The sequence below is a fragment of the Hemibagrus wyckioides genome, linkage group LG12 (genome assembly GCF_019097595.1).
Source record: "Hemibagrus wyckioides isolate EC202008001 linkage group LG12, SWU_Hwy_1.0, whole genome shotgun sequence".
Lineage (NCBI taxonomy): Eukaryota > Metazoa > Chordata > Actinopteri > Siluriformes > Bagridae > Hemibagrus > Hemibagrus wyckioides.
Window position 1 is genome coordinate 3714595 of NC_080721.1, and position 24834 is coordinate 3739428.

Genomic DNA, 24834 nt, shown 5'->3' on the forward strand with positions numbered 1-24834 from the left:
GTTTTGGTTCTAAAAGGGAAGTGGAGCGAGGGAGAGAGAGAAAGAGAGAGAGAGCAGAAAACCAGGGGGCTGGTGAAATTACTGTCAACTCACTGTAACATTCCAGACAAACACGCAGTTATCCCGACGTCAGAACCTCCTCGAACCGTCTACTGACCTCCAGGTAAAAGAAATCACGGTGTTTTATCCAGGTGTCGCAGTTCGGTCCCAGTTTAACCAGTTAGCCTTAGCGACAGTAAATAATGCACTGGTTCTGCTCCAGAAGATCTGCACGTGCGCGCGCTCGCGTGTGTGTGTGTGTATGTATGTGTGTGTGTGCGCGCGCGCAATGTTATTGTCAAGGTGTGTATTTTCCTCTGTCCACATGCAGCTGGCCAGCAAACTGGACAGTACAGCTAAGATGGCTGTCTGAACAGAGCGATGGTTTTAATGGTGAATTCTCAAGCACTAGGACACTTTTTTGTCCAGCTCCATGTGTCCAGGCTGAGTCACAGAAATAAGGCCTCCTTCTTCATTCGCACTATTTCTGAGTGAACCGGACCAAACTTGGACTGAATCAGTAGGAAGGTGATTGTTATGGTTCCTGTGGTAGGGACAGAGACAAGGGATTATTTTTTTTAAGCCAAATATAAACATCAACAGCTCACTCCTGATGCAACAACTTCCTCAAATCACCCGAGCCACTGCAGTGTGTTTGATCAGATCCGTCAGATTCCCCTGGCCGAAGTTGAGGCCTGTCTGATCTTCAGTTCTGCTTGTACATCTTCCAGACCTGAGATGCTTTTCTGTTCAGGACGGTTGCACAGTGTGTGTTTGAGTTCCTGTAGCATCCTGTAGCTTTGCTCTGAGCTCTTGTCAACAAGATTGGAGCTCACACTGTTGGAAAGCCACAAGATACACAAACCAGACCATGTGGCATGACCGAGATCAAATTTTATATCTGTTTTGGTATTGGGATGTGGGTGTGGTCTACACAACCAGACGTGGAACCTAGCACTAGTTCCCTGGAAACAAATTCTATATCTTGGAAATTAACTCCTGGTCTAAAGAAGACCTTTCTAGAAAGCTTTTATTGTCATTAGCATTATCATGACTGCACTTAACTTATGTAACGTGTATTTTAGGTAGAACATTTCTAACAAGAGACTTGTTATTGAGCAACCTGTTAAACAGGACGACTCGTGTGTTGGCTCATAGCCTGCACAAGTCGATACCATGGCTGCAACCTAATTATATCTTATTTACTGAAGCCATCTGAACAGGCAGGAGAATAAGAACTGGCTTTCAGGAGGAGATGAAGATATTTGCTAGAGCTTCTTGTTCAGCATGAATGTCGTCTCGTTCGGGAACAACTGTCCCGTTGAAATTCGAAATACCTGAAGATTAAGTCACTCTGGACCTGTGGAGAGTAATTCCAGACAGTCCATTGTGGATCCTGCTTGGGGTGAAAGTGTTTATTTCTTGTGCCTGAGTGTGAGAGAAGCTGTTAAGGTGTTCCTGTTACTCTGTTAGGTTTCTTCCTGTTCATGTAAATAGGAACCGAGTCTCAGGAGCGTTGTTGAGATGGTCAAAGAGTCCACTCTTCCTACCTCACAGATTTCTGCTTCTCTTACACTCAGGAGGCGACTGAACGTTTGAGCTTCATACGAACAATGTGTTTGGTTATGTGTGCACTAGACGGCGCTGTTAAATATCTCAACTGACAGTGTACAGAAACTGAGCATTTCACTAGATTTATGAGAGAGTAGACAGAATCTGTGAAGTTCATTTCCGGTAAATACCAGTAAATTCCGGTAAATTTCAACTCGCATCCTAAAAATATTTTCCCGTCTTCCTTTAAGAAATGACAACTTCCTGTTTTTTTTTCTACTGTTAAGATGATATAAGTGCTTATAATGTCACATTCCTCAAACTCATCCCTTTTCCCTTCTTTTAATGTCAGTACAGTGGGTTTGATTTGGAGGTGTAATGGGGTAAGACTGGGCAAGTGGATTAGAGTCAGAATCGTACGATGAGGAATGAGCCGAAATGTGAAAGCACTCGTTTCTCTTTTTTCACAAAGCTCTTCCTGTATCCGTGCAGAGCGAGTGCGGCCAAAGGAGAAGGACACTCTGACTGCTGTCATGGCCAATCGTGGAGCGGCGACTCGGCCTAGCGGGTCCAACGCGGCCAGTAAGATCTGCCAGTTCAAACTGGTGCTGCTGGGAGAGTCTGCAGTGGGCAAATCCAGTCTCGTGCTGCGTTTTGTCAAGGGACAGTTCCATGAGTTTCAGGAGAGTACAATAGGAGGTGAGTGACACTCTGTGTGTGTGTGTGTGTGTGTGTGTGTGTGTGTGTGTGAGAGATAGAGAAAGCGAAAGACATAGGGATGTGCAACTTAAGTCTCTGCTTCACACTCAGCATGTCAAAGCACAAATGTCCCATGATGCTTTTCATGAATCTGAGGAATTTTACAGAATTTAAACACAAGGTGGTGTTGCAGTGGTCACAGGCAACATCCCATAATACAACAGAAGTATTCTCAAGACATAATCATTCACTTAAAAATCTTTAAAATGAATCCGAATATTTATTTTCTGATAAATCAACAATCCTATCTACTTTCACCTGGTGAAAGTCTGAGGTCCGGGCATCTGACTGTCGGAGTCTCCAGCATGTTGTTGTGTCCGATCTACAGGGCTTCAGGTTGCTGCACTTGTGTGTAACATTCAAACTTTAGTTAAAATAGCATGCAGAGAATAATCTGCAAAAAACGTGCGTCATCACCATCCTGACGTGAAGCTCGTGAGGTTTGAAAGGCTCATGTTGAGACGACGTTTCTGTCAGCACGTTAAAGATGGACCTAAAAACATGAGAAAATACAGAAGTACATCAAGCTACAGCAAAGGTTTTTTTTTTTTTTTCTTAATTCATTTACTGATCTCTGATTTGGGATTTTATATTTAATTTCATTTCATTTTTTAATTTTATTTATTTGTTTATATTTAATCTAATTAATTATTTTAATTTTTAATTGTATTTATTTTTGTTTATATTAAATTAAATTTATTTGTTCATATTTAATCTAATTTAATCTTGTTTATCTTTAATTTTAGTTTTTAATTTTATTTTTGTTTTATTTAATCTAATTAATTATTAATTGTATTTATTTTACTTATTTGTTTATATTTAATTTAATTTTATATTTTTTATTTATTTGTTTATATTTAATTTTATTTATTTAAATATTTTATTTTATTTATTGCACTTTTGACAATGGACATTGTCTCAAAGCAGCTTTACAAAAATAGAGGAAAAAAAATGACAAAATTTAAACATTTTTAATTTTTTCTCCCTTTTTATATATATATATATAAAATGTGTCACCTGATTTTTTTTAAAGTAAGTTTTATCATTTTATTTTAAAAGTGAACTTGTACACTGATGCTAGTCTCTGCTCATTACCCTGTGCAGCGGCCTTCCTGACGCAGACGGTGTGCCTGGACGACACGACGGTGAAGTTTGAGATTTGGGACACAGCCGGACAGGAGCGTTACCACAGCCTCGCCCCCATGTACTACAGAGGAGCTCAGGCTGCTATTGTGGTCTATGATATCACCAATGAGGTGAGTCACAGGAGAGCGATTATAAAAGTGTGTGGGTGTGTGGGTGGGGGTGTGTGTGTGTGTTTACATACTAAATGATGAACACCTTAAACCTTATAAACAAAAAGCCAGCTTCTCAATGTAGATTTTATTTTAAATAATTAGTTGGCAAACTAACGAGCTGAACCCCTTAATTCTTAATTAGTTCTCGAAAAGTCTCCTTCTGACCTTCCACAACCAAAGAGATGCCGAGGTCCGAAGGTCAACTGGGGAAGAAACATTACGTTAAACTGACACAGAGACGTTACTGAATACTGAACACACACACACTCTCTCTCTCTCTCTCTCTCTCTCGCTCTCTCTCTCTCTCTCTCTCTCTCTCTCTCAGCAGATTAGAGATTAGATGTGGTAATACTTTTTTTTGCTGTATAGGAGTCATTTGCGAGAGCAAAGAACTGGGTGAAGGAGCTCCAGAGGCAGGCCAGTCCAAACATCGTCATCGCTTTGTCTGGAAACAAGGCTGACCTCGCCACCAAGAGAGCAGTAGACAGCCAGGTGGGTGGTACAGAGTGTGTGTAGTGTGTGGTGTGTTTGTGTGTATGTAGTGTGTATTTTGTGTAGTGTGTTTAATATGGTGTGTGTGTGTTTGGGGTGTACGGTGTGTGGTGTTTGTGTGTATTGTGTGTGTGCACGGGTCATTGCTACATCAATAATCTTTTACACTGACGTCTGTCTACACCTAAGCTACATCTATACTACACCTAAGCTACATCTATGCTACATCTATACTACACCTAAGCTACATCTATACTACACCTAAGCTACATCTATACTACACCTAAGCTACATCTATACTACATCTATACTACACCTAAGCTACATCTATACTACATCTATACTACACCTAAGCTACATCTATACTACACCTAAGCTACATCTATACTACACCTAAGCTACATCTATACTACACCTAAGCTACATCTATACTACACCTAAGCTACACCTATACTACACCTATACTACACCTAAGCTACATCTATACTACACCTAAGCTACACCTATACTACACCTATACTACACCTAAGCTACATCTATACTACACCTAAGCTACATCTATACTACACCTAAGCTACATCTATACTACACCTAAGCTACATCTATACTGCACCTAAACTACATCTATACTACACCTAAGCTACATCTATACTACACCTAAGCTACATCTATACTACACCTAAGCTACACCTATACTACACCTATACTACACCTAAGCTACATCTATACTACACCTAAGCTACATCTATACTACACCTATACTACACCTAAGCTACATCTATACTACACCTAAGCTACATCTATACTACACCTAAGCTACATCTATACTGCACCTAAACTACATCTATACTACACCTGTACTACATCTATACTACACCTAAATTACATCTATACATCTGTACTACACCAAAATTACATCTATACTACATGTATACTACATCTGTACTACACCTAAACTACATCTGTACTACACCTAAACTAGATCTGTACTACACCTAAACTACATCTATACTACACCTATACTACATCTATACTACACCTAAACTACATCTGTACTACATCTATACTACACCTATACTACATCTATACTACACCTAAACTACATCTATACTACACCTAAACTACATCTGTACTACATCTATACTACACCTAAATTACATCTATACTACATATATACTACACCTATACTACATCTATACTACACCTATACTACACCTAAACTACATCTATACTACACCTAAACTACATCTGTACTACATCTATACTACACCTAAATTACATCTATACTACATCTGTACTATACCTATACTACATGTATAATACATCTATACATGTATACTACATCTCTACTACACCTAAGCTACATCTGTACTGCATCTATACTACACCTAAACTACATCTATACTATATCTATACTACACCTAAACTACATCTGTACTACATGCATACTACATCTATACTACACCTAAACTACATCTGTACTACATCTATACTACACCTAAACTACATCTGTACTACATGCATACTATATCTATACTACATCTATACTACACCTAAATTACATCTATACTACACCTAAACTACATCTGTACTACACCTATACTACATCTATACTACACCTAAGCTACGTCTATACTACATCTATACTACACCTAAACTACATCTGTACTATATCTATACTACATCTATACTACACCTAAATTACATCTGTACTACATCTGTACTACACCATAACTACATCTATACTACACCTAAACTACATCTGTACTACATCTATACTACACCTAAACTACATCTGTACTACACCTAAACTACATCTGTACTACACCTATACTACATCTATACTACACCTAAGCTACATCTATACTACACCTAAAATACATCTGTACTACACCTAAACTACATCTATACTACACCTACACCGACAGTACAGTAAACTACAATCATACCACAGCTGAACTTTATCATAGTCTGTAGTTCATGTAAAAATCTCCAGCTTTTCTTTTAAAGCTCAGTGTTGTGCAGGTTGGACTTGGACACAGAGATCCTCCTCTGAGCTTCATCTATTACAAATATTTCAGCATGAACATACACATACCGGACACTTTAATAGGAACACCTGTAGCCCTGCAGCTTATTCAGTCAGTCTCTCAGGTGGAAGCAGCACCATCATGAACATACAGGTCCAGAGCTTCAGTGAAGCAGATCAGCTCAGTTGTTTGATGTGAAGCTCTTGACCTGCATCTTGGTCAGATATTTTGCACAGGTGTTCCTGTTTCAGTGATATGTTTCAGGGTGCAGGTTTCTGTTAGACATTTCCATAGACGTTGTGTGGACTCATCACTGAGGGATGCTGTTTTTCAGGAAGCTCAGTCTTACGCAGACGACAACAGTTTGCTTTTCATGGAGACGTCAGCCAAGACCTCCATGAATGTGAACGAGATTTTCATGGCTATCGGTAGGTATTTTATTTACAACCTAGTAACCATGCTATGTTTAGAAAAAACTTGCTTTAAGTGATGATCTTTATTCAGTCGGTTCAGTAAATACAGGCTTTTCTTTTTCGTCCATCTTTGTTTCAGCTAAAAGATTGCCGAAGAGCGAGCCACAGGCTCCTGGAGCCAGCAGCGGGGGCAGTCAGCCTGTTATACTGACCGAGATGCAGGCACCTACCAGGGACAAAGAGTGCTGCTAACTAACACAAAACACCCACCAAACTGTTAGCAAGCCAACTAACACAAGGCCTTGCCCCTCCTCAGACTGTAACTAATATCATGTCCTGCTCTGATTCATCGGTCAGCAGTAACAAAGTCCTGTCCCTCTGCATTCTTACACTGCTCTGTCTTCTGATGGTTATAGCTTCTGGTCAAACATTATGCTCTGCTTTCACATCCAAAAAAGCTTAAGCCTTAAGCACAGGGATGGGGCCTGATAGGTAAAGTAGCCTGTATTTCACAAAAACGGGATTTCTTTTAATTTTTCATTTTAAGAAGTATTTTGCAGAATAATGGATGCACGTTTCACAAAATGTTAGCATTAATATTCCGTGGCACAAGCAGTGAGAGGACGAGACCCTTTCCTTTTCCTTTCCAAAGCTTCCTGCAGCATGTCCACCTGCTTCAGCTCCACCTCTACATGCCTCCGTGGCAATGTGCAATAGATGACTGCCTGCGTATTTCGACTCTACTGCCTAATAACATGTTTTCCACACACACACACACACACACATTCAGCTGACATACTGAAGATTCTATTGACACACACACACTCTACCCTGACTAGGACAGACTTATTGATTTATTTTCAAGTTTCCATGAGGTATGTGTGTGTGTTTGAAAAAGATGTTTACACTGTAACAGGTAGTAAAAGGTAATTTGCACTCATATTTTCAGCTTTACACACAGCTAGACAGGTAGGATAGTCGTCTCTGGTCCACTCTCTTCATCAGACATGCTCCTGATGACTGAGACTCGGTCTGTCTCTCTGGTCTTATGACACTTGCCTTGCACTAAATTTGTGTGAATATATCTGCTATCTGCTCTATTTGCTAAGTGTGTGTGTGTGTGTGTGTGTGGTGTTATACATGCACAATATGAAGGGAAATAATATTTGGACACTTTTTGTGTTATTTAATATACTTTTAAATGCAAATATCCACCTCAGTCTGAAACACAGACTGACTATTTCTTACACTATATTGCCAAAAGTTTTGGGACGTCTGCCTTTACATGCACATGAATGTAATATGGAGTTGTCCCGCCCCTTTGCAGCTATAACAGCTTCAACTCTTCTGGGAAGGATTTCCACAAGGTTTAGGAGTGTGTTTATGGGAATTTTTGACCATTCCTCTGGAAGCGCATTTGTGAGGTCAGGCACTGATGTTGGACGAGAAAGTCTGGCTCACAGTCTCTGCTCTAATTCATCCCAAAGGTGTTGAGGTCAGGACTCTGCGCAGGCCAGTTAAGTTCCTCCAACTCGCTCATCCATATCTTTATGGACCTTGCTTTGTGCACCAGTGTGTGGTCATGTTGGAACAGGAAAGGTCATCCCCAAACTGTTCCCACAAAGCATGAAATTGTCCAAGCCAAACCCCTGAAAAACAACACCTGAATTCGATGATTTGGTGTCCCAAAACTTTTGGCAATGTAGTGTATATTTAAAAAGAAATGGTATGATATATATATATATAAACACAATAAAATTCTTTTCTTCACCCAGCTTAGGAAGCTTTGGGTCAGCTGTGATACAGTTCCGCTGGAGCAGAGAGGGTTAAAGACCGGGCTCAAGGGGCTCGAACCACTGACCAACGACCCAGAGCCATGACCGTCTGAATCACTGCTGCTCTAGTTTTTAATATATTTATATAATCATAATCGTAAACAAAGAGATTTTTAAAGTTGAAATTGGTATAAATCGAAATATTTGGATGCAGTATTAGCACTTCTTATAAAATGTAGAGATCATCGAGGAGTCCCTCTGAGTCCTCCACATATACAGTCATTTCAAGCATTTCAGAGTTTTAGATCCTCTTGTTGTGTGTAGGATTGAGCTCGTGATCATGTTGAAACATCCATCTTCACCACAGATCCAGTTTCTCTAAAACTCCCGTAATGGCTGTCCATCGCTCCATTCACGAGTTCTTCCATGGTGCATTCGCATTAGCAGCATTTGTAGAGAAGCTGCTCCATGTCATGGTGCTCTCCATGTGTTTTGGGATCACACACAACCCATTTCTTTAATCCAAACATGACTAGTTGAATTATTACAGCCATAAGGTTCTAATTTCTCTTTTATTCTCCATCCTTTGGTGCTTTATTGATAGCAAAGGACTGTTTGGGACAGATCGCTGCTTTTAGGGCGTCTTGGAGCTCTTTTCAAGTGACTGCTGGTTCTTCTGTCTTCTTCCATATCATTAAGCAGGCATGTTGAACCTGTTTGTTAAAGCTCTTTAGATTTAGCCGTTCGAGTGTTGTCTCTGAAAACCTTCACTTTTAAAGTTAAAAGACATGTAAAGTGTAAGTATAAATATATAGCAAAAAAAAAAGTGTCCAATTATCTATTTACCGTGTGTGTGTGTGTGTGTGTGTGTGTGTGTGTGTGTGTGTGTGTGTGTGTGTATATACAGATATATTAATTGACTGTAAATAGGGTGTTGCAATGTAGTCACTTTTTCCATTTACTGTTCCAGAGCTAATGCGTAATAAGGACATGGAGTTGTGTAGATGATCATTAAAACAAAAACAAAAAAAAACATGTACAGTAACCAGAATACGTTTTCAGTAGGGGTTTGGATTTAATGTTTCTTTTTTCTTTTTCCAAGAAATTGTTAATCAATAATGATCTGATAAATGGATGTAGTGTTAACAAAATAAGAGAACTTCTGGTCCTTTTGTTGGTCTCGTGTTTTCATAGAGTCTCTGCTGAGGTGGACACGATACGATATTTGCCCAAATCGCCTAAAACCACCTGTTAATATAGTGAAGGTCTACTTGTTCCACCAAAAACTGCTCTGATTCGTCCGCTGACCTCAGAATGTGTGCTGCAGAATCTGCTCCAAGAGTTTAGCAGCATTCCTGTAAGTTGAGGTGGAGCCTTCATGGATCTGATGTGATCGTCCAGCACATCCCACAGATACTGGAGCCCTGGAGCCATATCAACATCTTGAACTCTTTGTCTTGTTCCTCAAACCGTTCACAGTGTGGCAGAGAGCACGATCCTGCTGAAAGAGGATGCTGCCTGTACAAGACCTGTGTTTTGGAGATGTTCGGACACGGTCATCTAACCATCACAAGTCACTCAGATCCTTACACTTAACCATTTTTCAACTTTGACCCATCCCATCTCTTATCCGATGCCACTTTAATTGTTATTCAGGTCAACTCAACCCCAAATGATCACCTTTCGGATGAACTGGAACACCGACTGAACCCCCAGACCTCCTCAACTGGAGTGTCCTGCCCTGACTCTGACTCAACCTCACCCCACCGAACAACTTTCGGATGACCTGGAAGACCGACTGAACCCCAGACGTCCTCAGATCATCTGAGGATCTGATCTCATCATGAACACCACAGACAGGTGACATGAATAACAGTTACAGTGGCATCGGGTCGAGTCAGAGTCAGGACACTCCAGTTGAGAAGGTCTGTGTTCCAGTTCATCCTAAAGGTGTACGTTGGGGTTGAGTCAGGGCTCAGTGTTCTCTCCAGTTCTTCCATGCCAACCTTCACCTCTACACCACTGAGCTCAGGGGCTTTGTGCTGGAACAGGGTTCGGGCTCCAGTGAGAAAAAAAACTGTACTAGAAACATTTTATATAACTGTGTGCTTTTTGATAAAATGATCTGACGTCCACAAACTTTTGGTCATACAGTATATTTAAATGGAAGTTAGATTTTCGTTTGATTATATTCGTAAGATTATCGTTTGGCCATACTGGACAACAACTCGATTGACCTTCAAATTCCAGTCGCAGGGCCCAGTGCTTGTTTTGGGTTTTTTTGTTTTTTGTTTTTTTCTTTTGCGCCAGCTCGTGTCTCTTTTCCGCCCCTAGCGGTCACACCGCGCAACTACAACACCATCAAGCGAAACGAGGGAGAAAAAAAAAAAAAGACAGGGATGAACGCCATGTCTGATCCCGCCGTGGAGGAGTGAAAGAGAGGGGGGGAAAATCACAAACGGAGGTGGAGGAAAAGCGTTTGCGGCGGCTGGAGGTGGTTTATTCGGTGCACGGTGAGAGGGAAGTCCCGCAGCTCGGTCATGGCGGAGAATTCCGCGGGAAGTGCGCACGGCTCGGCGGCTGCGAAGGCACAGCTCCGCTCCTCACCGCGCCTCAAGAAACTCGAGAAACTCGCCGTGTACTCTTCCTGCAAGGTAACGCTTCCGCAAACAACACCTTTTCTTCCTTTACAGAGAAATGTTGATCTCGGAGAGGAATTGCGTTACCTGTACGAGGAACTCTCGGGGAAAACTGCACGCGCAGCACAAAAGCGCTCGCTTTAAATCCTTGAAATCCTATTGCACGGTATATTTTACTACACGTGCTGAATATTTGCGTTTGTCAGCATTTTTAATTATTATTATTTATCCTCCCCCCCTCCCCCCGTGATCTGGACCCGCAGTACGGGGGATGTAAACACTGGGGTAGTTATTAACAGGGTTGCGCGTGCTCGTGTCCGTGTTATGAGCTCGGTGTGTGTGCACGCGTTGGTCTCACCGACTGTAATGCTCGGGTTCAGTTTAAAGGCCTTTGTGGCGTGAAGAATTTGTTGTGAAATGTTTCGGGACGTTGTGGATTTGTTTCTGTCTTTGTTTTGACAGTGTGACAGCTGCGAAGGGGGTGGGGCCACAAACAGGCAGCTCAAAGCCCCGCCCCGTGCAGCGTCACCGCCAAGTTCACTCTTACCCTCAGAGAGGCTTGACCAGTGCAAGCGGGAGATCACAACAATGCCATGTGGACACTGGACACGCGCTTCTGCTTCACTTCTTATCCTGCATCTTCAATACAAACTCCACCTGACCACTTCTAACAGTTTGATTATACTGTTTGACCAAAAGTTTGTGGACACCTCACCTCAATATCCTGTAGCTTTCTTTCTTTCTTTCTTTCTTTCTTTCTTTCTTTCTTTCTTTCTTTCTTTCTTTCTTTCTGTTTGTCTCTCTCTCTCTCGCTCTTTATTTCTTTATTTATTTCACTGAATTCACTGGAGTCTGGAGTGTCCAGCACAGAGTCCTGACCCTGACTGACCACCTTTGGGATGAACTGGAACACTGACTGACCTCCTCAACATCAGTGTCTGATCTCACTAATGCTCTTGTATCTGAATGACCGCTAAGAGAAAAGTGGATCTGATTATAAGAATTTTGAACACTCAGAGATATGGAATGAGATGTGCAGTATTGTGATGTCCACATATTTTTGGCCAGATAGTGTATATCAACAGGTGAAAGAAAGAGATAAGGAAATAAATAAAGAAAGAAAGAAAGAAAGAAAAGGAAATAAAGAAAGAAAGAAAAGGAAATAAAGAAAGAAAAGGAAAGAAAGAAAGAAAGAAAGAAAGAAAGAAAGAAAGAAAGAAAGAAAAGGACATAAAGGGAAAGGAAAGAAAGAAAGAAAAGGAAATAAATGAAGAAAAATAAATAAAGGAAGAAAAGGAAATAAAGAAAGAAATATAAATAAAGAAAGAAAAGTAAATAAAGAAAGAAAGACTTAAATATTTTTTCACCAATTAATTTTTTTGTTCCATATTTATTTTAAAAATCACAGAGCCCTAATCCTAAGTGACCACTTATAACAACCCTGCATGTGAAAGCCTGGACTCGAGTGGACCATTATTAAATATTTCCAGAATTTTCCAACATTTTTTTTTAAATTAAATAAAGATACACAGATGGATTTTGCTAACAGTCTTAGCTTTTAGAGATGCACTTTAAGTGTCTGATGAAGACAACAGAAGAAGAGAATAAAGCATTAAGGAGTCTTCCTGTGAGCTGATATGACAGTTTGCTCCCGCAGGCTGAAGGAGCTTGTAAGTGTAACGGTTGGAAGAGTCAAAATCCGCCTCCTACTCCTCCTCCTCCGACCCCGCCCCGGGCGGAGCAGCCCAACTCTGTTAACCTGCTGGAACCTTGCAGGAGCTGCAGCCACCCTTTAGGTAAGATGTGTGTGTGCGAGGCTGTAGAAACGGTGCAGAACTGAATTTTGCTTACAACATGTCATTTAGGCAGCCTGGTTGGATGGAACAGACCAGCTGACTGGATGTTTCTGAAGCGGGTAAGGTTTCATCCCTCTCTCATTGGCCAGGAGATCATGTAACACATCTGGAGAACGTAGCAGAAGACGAGATGAACAGGTTACTGGGCATTGTGCTGGACGTGGAGTATCTCTACACCTGCGTCCACAAAGAGGAGGATGCTGACACTAAACAAGTCTACTTCTCTCTCTTTAAGGTGACTTCCTGTTATTATTCCTGTTATAAGTGTGTCCCCATGATGTTCTCCCTGGTGTATGTGAGGTATCTGAGTAACCTTCAATCTTTTTAGCTGCTAAGGAAATGCATCCTGCAAATGGGAAGGCCCGTGGTGGAGGCTTTAGAGAGTCCGCCGTTTGAGAAGCCCAGCATCGAGCAGGTAAAACAATACAGAGCTTCACCTGAGTGAGAGAGAGAGAGAGAGAGAGAGTGATAGAAAAGGAAAGAAAGAAGGAAGGAAAGAAAGAAAGAAAGAAAGCACAGAGCTTCACCTGAGAGAGAGAGAAAAAGGAAAGAAGGAAGGAAGGAAAGAGAAAGAAAGAAAGAAAGAAAACACAGAGCTTCATCCGAGAGAGAGAGAGTGATAGAAAAGGAAAGAAAGAAAGAAAGAAAGAAAGAAAGAAAGAAAAGTACAGAAAGAAAGAAAGGAGGAAGAAAGAAAGAAAGAAAGAAAGAAAGAAAGAAAAGGAAAGACAACATAGAGCTTCATCCGAGAGAGAGTGATAGAAAAGGAAAGAAAGAAAGAAAAAGAAAAGTACAGAAAGAAAGAAAGGGAGGAAGAAAGAAAAGTACAGAAAGAAAGAAAAAGAAAAGTACAGAAAGAAAGAAGGAAGGAAGGAAGGAAAGAAAGAAAGAGAAAGAAATAGAAAGAAAGAAAGAAAGAAAGAAAGAAAGAAAGAAAGAAAAGGAAAGACAACAGAGCTTCATCCGAGAGAGAGTGATAGAAAAGGAAAGAAAGAAAGAAAGAAAGAAAGAAAGAAAGAAAGAAAAGGAAAGACAGCACAGAGCTTCACCAGAATAAAGAATAAAGCGGTTCTCTCCATACGCTGCTGTGTTTCAGGGAGTGAATAACTTTGTTCAGTACAAATTCAGTCACCTTCCATCTAAAGAGCGACTGACCATCGTGGAACTGGCCAAGATGTTCCTCAACCAGATCAACATCTGGCAGCTGGAGACTCCGTCGCAGAGACGACAGCGCATTCCCGTCGATGATGCAGCTGGATACAAGATCAACTACACCAGGTGCTTCATTTCAAAGTTGATAGCAGTCTGTATTAAATTAGCCAGAGGAAGAGGAAGTCAGAAGTTGCTCTGGAAGCTGAATAGGAGGGATTTACACTTTTCTATTAACTCTGTTACACTTTCTCGAGGCGTCTATAATCCCTAATCCCAACACGCGTGTTTGGTGTCCTACTTGAACTGGGTTTTAAATTAGACTTCAGCGATAGTGTCACACTCCTAGCTAGGAGCTTTATTCTCCTGAGATGGAAGTCATCCTCCTCTCACGCTCACCGTGTCTGGATTAGGGATCTAGAAAGTATCAGAAACTTTCCTGTTTTATGTAGAGAAGTGAATGTTTCCTTCTGTACCGGTGTGTGATTGGTTGGTGTGGTCAGTGTTAACGTTAGTGAGTATATATAAACACCGGTCAGCCATAACATTCTGATCACTGACCGGTGAAGTGAATAAGACTGATGATCTCCTCATCATGGCACCTGTTAGTGGGTGGGATATATTAGGCAGCAAGTCAACATTTTGTCCTCAAAGTTGATGTGTTAGAAGCAGGAAAAGTGGACAAGCGTAAGGATTTGAGTTTGACCAAAAGGGCCAAATTGTGATGGCTAGACCACGGGATCTCCAAAACTGCAGCTCTTGTGGGGTGTTCCCGGTCTGCAGTGGTCAGTATTTATCAAAAGTAGTCCAAGGAAGGAACAGTGGTGAACCGGTGACAGGGTCATGGGCGGTCAAGGCTCATTGATGGACGTGGGGAGTGAAGGCTGGCCCGTGTGATCCGATCCAACAGACGAGCTACTGTTGCTCAGACTGCTGAACAAGTTAATGCTGGTTCTGATAGAAAGGAGTCAGAATACACAGTGCATCAGCAACACAATATTAGGTGGTCATAATGTTTGTCTTTCTTTGTGTCTCAGGTGGCTGTGCTACTGTAATGTGCCACAGTTTTGTGACAGTCTCCCGCGCTACGAGGCTACGCAGATCTTCGGGAGAACTTTACTTCGTTCTGTCTTCACCATCATGAGGAAACAGCTGCTGGAGCAGGCCAGGCAGGAGAAGGACAAACTGCCTCCTGAGAAACGAACACTCATCCTTACACACTTCCCCAAGTGAGCACATACACGATCATGGTCACACGGGTTCAGTGTGTTAAATGTGTGTGTTACAGCGTGCGCTGTCATATCATGTGTGTTGTAGGTTCCTGTCTATGTTGGAGGAGGAAGTGTACAGCCCCAATTCTCCTATCTGGAGCGAAGACTCCATGGGTGGTGCTTCAGGGGGACATATACCAAGAGGTGATTTGATTTTTCACCATACTGGTCAGCTCTCAGTGCAGCTTCACATCTTCTACCTACAATCATCAGAGTCACAGAGATCAGACTTTCTCTTCAGTCTGATGTTTCATGTGAAGCAGGATGCTACGTGATTGGCTGATTGGATATTTGACATATTATAAAATGTGTTAGAGTTTAGGGTTATATTAGATGGAAACAGACATTTCTTTGATTGTTTTGAATCTGATGTTTCTGTTGTTTCTGATTGGTTCAGTAATCAGTGCGCCGCAGGTTACACGGCCTCTCTACTGCACCACTACGTCCTCTCCTGTGGGGCTGACCGGAACCGGCAGCGTGAGTCCGGTACGCAAAACTGCCTCCGCTCAGGAACCTAGCGCAGGTAACATGTTGGTCAGTTAACACCACAGTAACTTAAAAACTTCCCCATTACCTTCTGTCAGGATTAAATGACAGTTAATGTGGGACGAATTCAGACAGGAATTAAATATAAAGAATTTATACACTATATTGCCAAAAGATTTGGGATGTTTTCCTTTATATGCACATGAATGTAATATGGAGTTGTCCCGCCCTTTGTAGCTATAACAGCTTCAACTCTTCTGGGAACACTTTCCACAAGGTTTAGGAGTGTGTTTATGGGAATTTTTGACCATTCCTCTAGAAGCACATTTGTGAGGTCAGGCACTGATGTTGGACGAGAAGATCTGGCTCACAGTCTCCACTCTAATTCATCCCAAAGGTGTTCTATGGGGTTGAGGTCAGGACTCTGTGAAATTCCTCCACACCAAACTCTCATCCATGTCTTTATGGACCTTGCTTTGGTCACTGGTGTGCAGTCATGTTGGAACAGGAAGGGGTCATCCCCAAACTGTTCCCACAAAGCATGAAATTGTCCAAAATGTCTTGGTATGAAGCTGAAGCATTAAGAGTTCCTTTCACTGGAACTAAGGGGCCGAGCCCAACCCCTGAATTCAATGATTTGGAGGGGTGTCCCAAAACTTTTGGCAACATAGTGTAAGCGTTCAAGTCGTTATACTGTGAGGGTCAAATGAAGTGTTTGTGAGATAAAAAATATCATACTTGATGAAGTGGTACAACCACCATGTTTTTTTGTGTGTGTGTTTGTGTGAAGGTGGAGAGAAGAGAAAGTCCTCTGAGCTCTTGTCTCAGGATGACAGTAAGAAAGCTCGGGTCATGGGAGACATTCCTATGGAGCTGATTAACGAGGTCATGTCTACCATCACTGACCCTGCTGCCATGCTCGGACCGGAGGTACACACTGACCGATGACGATAAACATGGTGGAAAATCTTGATCTGTGTCTTTCTTTGATTAAACTTTCGTTCTTTTCACGTTCCTGTGTCTCAGACCAGCCTCCTGTCGGCTCACTCTGCACGAGACGAAGCTGCACGGCTGGAGGAGAGGCGAGGAGTGATCGAGTTTCACGTCATCGGTAACTCCCTCAACCAGAAGCCTAACAAGAAGATCTTGATGTGGCTGGTGGGCCTTCAGAATGTGTTCTCTCATCAGCTGCCCCGAATGCCCAAAGAGTACATCACACGCCTCGTCTTCGACCCGTACGTCTCTTCATAACAGTATCACGATTCAGAACAATTCTCAGTAACAAGGAAAGTGATGGCGTTTGTGCTGGGGAACATCAAAAGTATGTAGACGCCTGACCATCACACGTGTAGACCTCATGACTCATGGAGAAAAAAATATTACAGAAACATTATAAGCATCAAAACTCTATAAACTGACCTCATCATCAAACCTACTCCTAATCTGGTAAACAGGTTATTATTAAAGGTTATTCCATGTAGGCGATATGACCAAAAGTATGTGCACCCCTCATTGTGTGTGGGGGTTTCTTCCACAGAGCTAAACGGAGGTAGTTGAATAGAATGTATCTGTATTCTGTAGCTTTACAATTTACAATAGATAAATCTGGAACGTGACGAACGCGATGGTCAGCTGTCCACCAATCAAATCGTAGTACTGCAGATTTACTCAGTCAGCATTGTTCCACTGTTGGAGTTGGATTTCTGTAGTCTTGATTTTTCCGTTTTAGGCTTCGGACAGCATTATCTTGTCAGAAAGTGAATTATTAGCAAATGTCATCAACTTGGATGGTTAGTAGTAAAGACATCTTTACTGTAAGCAGCACACACACACACACACATTATTTATCGTATCTGACCGACCTCTACTTCCTCGGCACACAGAAAACACAAGACTCTGTCTCTGATCAAAGATGGCCGAGTGATCGGAGGGATCTGCTTCCGGATGTTTCCGTCGCAGGGCTTCACGGAGATAGTTTTTTGTGCCGTAACCTCCAACGAACAGGTCAAGGTGAGATGATTGTCCTCAAACCCTGTACTTCATCAGCAGTTTGTTTCAAAGCACTCACGTGTCTCCGGTTTCTCTCAGGGTTACGGGACACACCTGATGAACCACCTGAAAGAGTATCACATCAAACACGAGATCCTTAACTTCCTCACGTACGCTGACGAGTACGCGATTGGCTACTTCAAAAAGCAGGTCAGTGACGTACGTCGAACTAGGAACACAGCTATTAACGGTAATGATATCAGTCTTTAACTAGCAGTAGAATGACCGTCACAATTCCAGTGACTCTGATTGGCTGATGAAGTGAAGTTAAGATGCTAAAGAGATTATAATAATTATATATCATGATATACACACGTTCGATATCGAGTCAAACCCACAGTTGTTGTGTGGTAAAGTCATGCAGGCCAGCACAATGTCCACTCAAGTGCTCAAAAGCTTATTGCATCACTCAAAGGTAGAAACTCGTCTACATGTGACTTTGGTTTATTCATTTCTATAGATCCCTTAAATTAACAGAAACTTGTTTAATGACCTTTTTTCTGTTTTAGGGATTCTCTAAAGACATAAAGATTCCTAAAGCCAAGTATGTGGGCTACATTAAAGACTATGAAGGAGCTACGCTCATGGGCTGCGAACTCAACCCCAGCATACCGTACACAGAGTTCTCGGTCATCATTAAGAAACAGAAAGAGGTGTGTGTGAGAGCACTGATGTGTTTTACTGGGCTTTTTCACAAAATATACTCGGTATTGTTCTGTATGGTCAGTAGTGCTATTAGACTCTTTCACTGAGCTTCATACACACATACACAGTCATGGAGCATGGTCCTGGTCACATTTCCATGCTGATGACCTTGAGCTTATTGTGGATGGTAGCACATAGAAACAAAACACTCAAATTTAAGAATAATTTACTTTAGTTTGATACAATAGACTTCAAGTTAAATCTCGAAACAACTCTGATTCTCTCATATCCATAAGCTGCTCATAAGTTCCTGTTCATACAGTATACAGTAAGGGGGGGATTTATTCATAATCACACTCTCCGGTGTCACCCAGACGAGGATGGATCCCCTTTCGAAGTCAGGTTTCTTCCTCAGGGAGTTTTTCTCGCCTCAGTTTCCTCTGGCTTGCTTATTTGGGATAAATTTCTGAGTTTAAAAGTTTGTATTCAGAATATCTATAAAGCTGCTTTGTGACATGTGTAGTGGCTACTGATCAGAAAGTTCTGAGGTTCTGAGGACTTCTAAAAGTCTGAGAAAAAGAAGTGAAATACATCTACCTTTAAATTTACTCAAAAGCTTGTTTCAAGTCTTTTGTATATTTGTTTAGGGTGGAGTTGGATTTGGGGAATTTAGCTAAAATCTGGCAACCCTTACTCATGAGCTTCTATAAGTTGTCTTTTGCACCTCCACCAAAAACAGGAGCAGGGTTGCCATGTTCCACATATAATTTCTAAGTGTAAATTTCCCATTGGGATGAACCATCCATCCATCCACCCATTTCCCAAAGACAAATACATCTACCTCTTAATTTACCTCAAGTCTTTTGTATATTTGTTTTGTTTGAAGTTGTATTTTGGGAATTGGGCTTCCATCTGGCAACCCTGCCCATGAGCTTCTGTCCTTTAACACCTCCACCAAAAAAAGCCCTGTGCTCATCTAAGGATCTTTCTTTCTGTCTCACAGATCATTAAGAAGCTGATCGAGAGGAAGCAGGCACAGATACGCAAGGTGTATCCTGGTTTGTCCTGTTTTAAGGAGGGCGTGCGCCAGATTCCCATCGAGAGCATTCCGGGCATCCGTACGTTATTCCTCTGATCAAGAGACAGAGAGCTGTAGCGTGTTATTTATCTTCTGTTCTGATGAGCTGCATATATTTCTTGCTCTTTGTAGGTGAAACAGGGTGGAAACCTGTGGGGAAAAGGTAAGAGCTGATTAATAGCATTAATGAAGTAAATAAATAGCTAGAGATAAAATGGAACGTTTTCCCGTCTTAAAACACAGGCCACACAGTCACGTTGTGAGTCATGTGACTTGACTTACTCACCGGTTGTGTGTTCATATGGAGATTTCTGAAGCATCTCTTCGGTGTTGTTTTGTTACAGCAAAGAGGTGAAGGATCCAGATCAGCTGTGTAGCACCTTAAAAACCATTCTCCAGCAGGTTAAGGTGATACACACTTCCTCCATGGGTTTAAAATAGTCTGCACAGATTATATAGAAATGGTCCATGACTCTGAATCTGTGCGTTTGTGTGTGTTTTCAGTCCCACCAGAACGCATGGCCCTTTATGGAACCTGTGAAGAAGAATGACGCACCTGGATATTACCAAGTCATTCGCTTTCCTATGGGTATGAATCATTTAAAAAATGCAGCGTTCGGGTTTCATTAGTCCCCGATGATGGAAGGGTCAGACACTCGTCACACTCCTAGCACGCAGGCTTTCATAGTCAGATGTGTGTGTCAGGACATAAAAAGGCTTTTTCAATATAAAACAATAACACAAACACGTACACCTCAAAACAAACAAGCTCATTTATTAAAATATCCCCGCCCCTCCATTATGAATGCAAATATATTCAGGTCACATGATCTATAAAACCACGTGGCCAAACATGTTGGATATTTCCCAATAACGCACAACCTGACTGCTGCTAAATGGCTCAGTGTAAATGTCTTGTCAAAGACAGGGTTAATTAATAATTACACTATACTGCCAAAAGTTTTGGGACACCCCTCCATATCATTGAATTCAGGTGTTGGGCTCGGCCCCTTAGTTCCAGTGAAAGGAACTCTTAATGCTTCAGCTTCATACCAAGATATTTTGGACAATTTCATGCTTTGTGGGAACATTTTGGGGATGACCCCTTCCTGGTCCAACATGACTACACACTAGTGACCAAAGCAAGGTCCAAAAAGACATGGATGAGTGAGTTTGGTGTGGAGGAACTTGACTTTCCTGCACCTGACCTCAACACCTCTGGGATAAATTAGATCATCATCAGTGCCTGACCTCACAAATGCACTTCTAGAGAGGAATGGTCTAAAATTCCCATAAACTTCCCATAAATGGTCAAAAAATCCCCTAAACTTTGTGGAAAGCCTTCCCAGAAGAGTTAAATCTGTTCTAGCTGCAAAGGGGCGGGACAACGCCATATTACTTTCATGTGCATGTAATGAGAGACGTCCCTTTGGCAATATTGTGTATTTTATTCGAGCATTCGAGCTTATATTCGATATTATAGCAATTAGAGAATATAATTTTGCATTAAAAAACTCTTAAGTGTAACAATTATGCCATTTGCTAACAAAAACATTGGGAGTGAACAGAAAATTTACCTATTAAGTAAAAAATACGCTACGTTTTCATCTGATTTCACCTGCAGATCGAGTTTCAGTTCCTTCCATTTTGTCATTTCGGAACCTGTGTCTATTCTACTTTTCTTGTAGTAGGTATGATGAGCAGCTACACGCCTCTTTTTTTGCTAAATATGTGAACTTTATTTCAACGTGAGAATTGGTCGATGTGCTGATATGCTAATTAGACCACACGTAAGTGGCACGTGACTTTCTGAGCTCTGTCTCATTAGCATACGAAAAAACCTCGGGGGATGTGAGGTCATTGAACACGGCTGTTTATTTAACCCTACTTCACATTGATTATGCTTTCTCTCTGCTTAGTGCAGAACTTGTATTACTTTAAACTGGGTCTTGAACTGGGTTAAATGGACCACTTTCCAACCCAATTGCCCTTTCACCCAGTTGGAATTCATTTTAATTTGTATAGAGTCTTGAACAATATAGATGTAGATTTATAAAACAGGACCCTGATGAACAAGGAAGGAAAAACGCCCCGAGAACTCATTAGAAAGAAACCCGAGAACTCATCCTCTTCTTAGGGATGTCAATAAACCTGAAAATAAAAGATTTTTTTTCCCCCCAGATTAAAAATGGACCTGTTAAGGTTTGCATACATAACAACATGGAAACCTGAACATCTCAATGTTAAATTAGTTCCTAATTTTAATGTTCCCTGAGTTTTAATGACACAAGGCTCCTACTTAAAGCTGTACGGGATGTAAACCTGTTTTCTCTCAATTCAGCCCATTAAAATTCAACATCTATGCCAGGACTGTGATTATACTGAACCTTTACAGTATAAAATTCTTCATGTGCATGTGAATGCTTTCTTCGTTTTTGCCGCTAGACTTGAAGACCATGAGCGAGCGGCTGAAGAGTCGTTACTACACCACGAGGAAGCTGTTCATGGCGGACATGCAACGGATCTTCACTAACTGTCGGGAGTACAACCCTCCTGAGAGCGAGTACTACAAGTGCGCCAACCTGCTGGAGAAGTACTTCTACATCAAGATTAAAGAAGCTGGCCTTATCGACAAGTAGAACCATCCGAGGGACTCGTCTGCACTTTTTTTCTTTTAAATCCCTTTCTTGCACTTTTTTCCCCTCCAGTGGCACTCGTCAGACTTTGTAGGAATTTCCAACATGAATTTCCATAAAATCGGTTGTAGCACAAAAACGTACGGTCAGCAGATCTCAGAGACATAAAGGACATAAGGTGTGTACATAGCGTCCTTCATGTTCCTTGAACAGTTCCCCTGCCAAAAACAAGACAGTGTTGGAGTGAGAACCTGTACACACCTGTATATTTTCTATACTAGAGAGTTCGGCCTCGTGTAGATGAACATATTTTATACAAACGACGTCGCTCAAAAAAAAAATACATTTTCTATGTAAAAAAAATCTGCACTTATTTAAAGATATTGTTATAAATACAATGTTTGTAAGGTGAAGGTCCAGAAGGAAACACGCTGACCGGTCGTTGCTCGGCATCGGACGCAGGACTCGCCGTGTTTGGTCTTAACTTGCTCTACAAGTGATAAAAGAAACACAACCTTGTAGTTAAAGACAACAGCAAAAGAAAATGTGCAATAACTCCTAGATTTGTTGTTTTGTAAAATGTTTGTACTTTTAAATCTTTAGAAAGAGATGGACTTTGTATTATGGCATTTTATAGAATTATTAAAACTTTAGATCAATCAGAACTCTGGGAAATTACAGCAGTCAGTTCCTCCAGTTACACGTGAAGGACGTGTCCTTATTCGCTGCACTGCAAGCAATTTCGCAAAAGCACTAAATGCTTAGCATCAATATTTTGGTGCAACATTCATTGGCAGTCTTGTATTTTGAGGATGTTGTGCAACCTTCTTTCTTCACCATAACCGCAATGAGTATCCGGCACAAAAGAGAAACAGAACCTGGGTATGGAACACATGGAGAAACAGAACCTGGGTGTGGACACATGGAGACACAGAACCTGGGTGTGGAACACATGGAGAAACAGAACCTGGGTGTGGAACACATGGAGAAACAGAACCTGGGTGTGGAACACATGGAGAAACAGAACCTGGGTGTGGAACACATGGAGACACAGAACCTGGGTGTGGAACACATGGAGACACAGAACCTGGGTGTGGAACACATGGAGAAACAGAACCTGGGTGTGGAACACATGGAGAAACAGAACCTGGGTGTGGAACACATGGAGAAACAGAACCTGGGTGTGGAACAGAAAAGACACAGAACCATATGGCACACATGGAGAAACAGAACCTGGGTGTGGAACACACGGAGAAACAAAAGCTGGTTGTGGAACACGGAGACACACAACCTGGGTGTGGAACACATGGAGAGTACACAAGGCAGATGTTCCTTTCCAGAAGGGGTCAACATCTGCAGATGGATGGAACTGCCCCATGAGAACAGCAGAATAGTAAGCGTCCTGCCAGGGTGCATCACACAAGATCCAACAGTGAGAGTCTGCACCAGGGATTGAACAGTCTGTCCACATCTTTATCATGTCCATCATGCTTCAGGATGCAACCAAAAACTTATATACACTTCCTAAAAATGTATACACACTTCAAGATGAAAAACACAAGCATAAGAATATTACTAAATTTATCTAAACATCAAAGGGAAGCTGTATGATATTGATGTTTGAATTATGGAATCCCATGAGGTGCTCAAAGTGGTCACCATTAGCATCCAGACACTTCTGATTTCGGGGAACTGCTGTATGAACATGACGAATTTGTGCGATTGTTAGTCATGGTGGTGTTTCTGTTCCAAACACATGTTGCCATGTTACTGCATCAAACGTACATTCACACTAGGTACTGCCCATAGTTATCAACGTTAATTTAATCAATCTCTGACCACACAGAACTTGGTTAGGCTTACACATGCAAAGGAAGGAAATCCATCAGTCAGGATTTAGACCTCACCATAGTATACAGACAGCACCGGCTAAAGTGGTGTTACTTGACCTCATCATGACATCTTTCTAAATAGACTAGAACATGTCTCTTGGCTCAGGTTTTATTTTTGATTGATTGATTGTCATTATTTTGTAGATAAAACAGTGAAGTAAAGTGTTCCACATTACTTTAATTATACATATATATACATACATACATATACATTATATACTGTGTGTGTGATATATATATATATATATATATACACACACACACATATATACACACATACACACACACAACTCACAGAAAGTTAAGGATATTCGGCTTTCGGGTGAAATTTCAGGATGCACCTAAAATGCACTGTAACCTTTACAGGTGAACTTAATTTGACCTTCTCTACACTTTTGAATGCACATGTCCAACTGTTCAGTGTTTCAGTACTTTTTGCATAACTTGCTCTCTAACAAGGTGCTTAACAGCAAAATTCACAGCTTGTGTTTGATCCATGAATCAACCAACACATTTTCTGGTTCAATTAGAATTGGTATTTAAACAGTCCTCTTCATCATGCTGTTCACATTTTGACATCATGAGACCAAGACGACGCCTAACAATTGATCAACAGTACCTCGCCATTGCGAGGCTTCAAACAGGATGTTCTCAGAGGGAAGTGGCCACTGAGTTTAGAGTGTCAGAGTGTCATCAGCAGGTTGCGACAGAGATACAAAGAGACTGGAAGAGTCACAGAAAGGCATAGAAAAATTTTGGGTGAAATTTATGGAAAA

At 41.3% G+C, this 24834-nt stretch overlaps 2 protein-coding genes across 6 annotated transcripts; both read left to right on the forward strand.

Annotated features, from left to right (window-relative positions):
- The first annotated feature begins 8 nt into the window (after window positions 1-8).
- rab5aa (RAB5A, member RAS oncogene family, a) lies at window positions 9-8340 on the forward strand. 2 transcript variants are annotated; one of them, XM_058404772.1, is made up of 6 exons: window positions 9-163; window positions 2083-2289; window positions 3454-3605; window positions 4017-4139; window positions 6504-6597; window positions 6722-8340. In XM_058404772.1, exons 2-6 carry the CDS (start codon window positions 2124-2126, stop codon window positions 6832-6834), a joined length of 648 nt encoding a protein of 215 aa, XP_058260755.1. In that variant the 5' UTR covers window positions 9-163; window positions 2083-2123; the 3' UTR covers window positions 6835-8340. The 2 variants fall into 2 exon arrangements, with proteins under 2 accessions (XP_058260755.1, XP_058260756.1); XM_058404773.1 differs by having other exon boundaries at window positions 19-163; window positions 2063-2289.
- A 1205-nt stretch (window positions 8341-9545) lies between these two features.
- kat2b (K(lysine) acetyltransferase 2B) lies at window positions 9546-22831 on the forward strand. 4 transcript variants are annotated; one of them, XM_058404769.1, is made up of 19 exons: window positions 9546-9714; window positions 9837-10217; window positions 12654-12792; window positions 12942-13087; window positions 13181-13267; window positions 13949-14130; window positions 15039-15230; window positions 15319-15416; window positions 15670-15795; window positions 16549-16688; window positions 16785-16993; window positions 17642-17768; window positions 17847-17957; window positions 18317-18460; window positions 19456-19570; window positions 19663-19693; window positions 19875-19938; window positions 20035-20119; window positions 21976-22831. In XM_058404769.1, exons 4-19 carry the CDS (start codon window positions 12983-12985, stop codon window positions 22167-22169), a joined length of 2010 nt encoding a protein of 669 aa, XP_058260752.1. In that variant the 5' UTR covers window positions 9546-9714; window positions 9837-10217; window positions 12654-12792; window positions 12942-12982; the 3' UTR covers window positions 22170-22831. The 4 variants fall into 4 exon arrangements, with proteins under 4 accessions (XP_058260752.1, XP_058260751.1, XP_058260754.1 ...); XM_058404768.1 differs by lacking the exons at window positions 9546-9714; window positions 9837-10217 and adding an exon at window positions 10252-11011; XM_058404771.1 differs by lacking the exons at window positions 9546-9714; window positions 9837-10217; window positions 12654-12792 and adding an exon at window positions 10255-11011 and having other exon boundaries at window positions 12862-13087.
- The last annotated feature ends 2003 nt before the right edge of the window (window positions 22832-24834 follow it).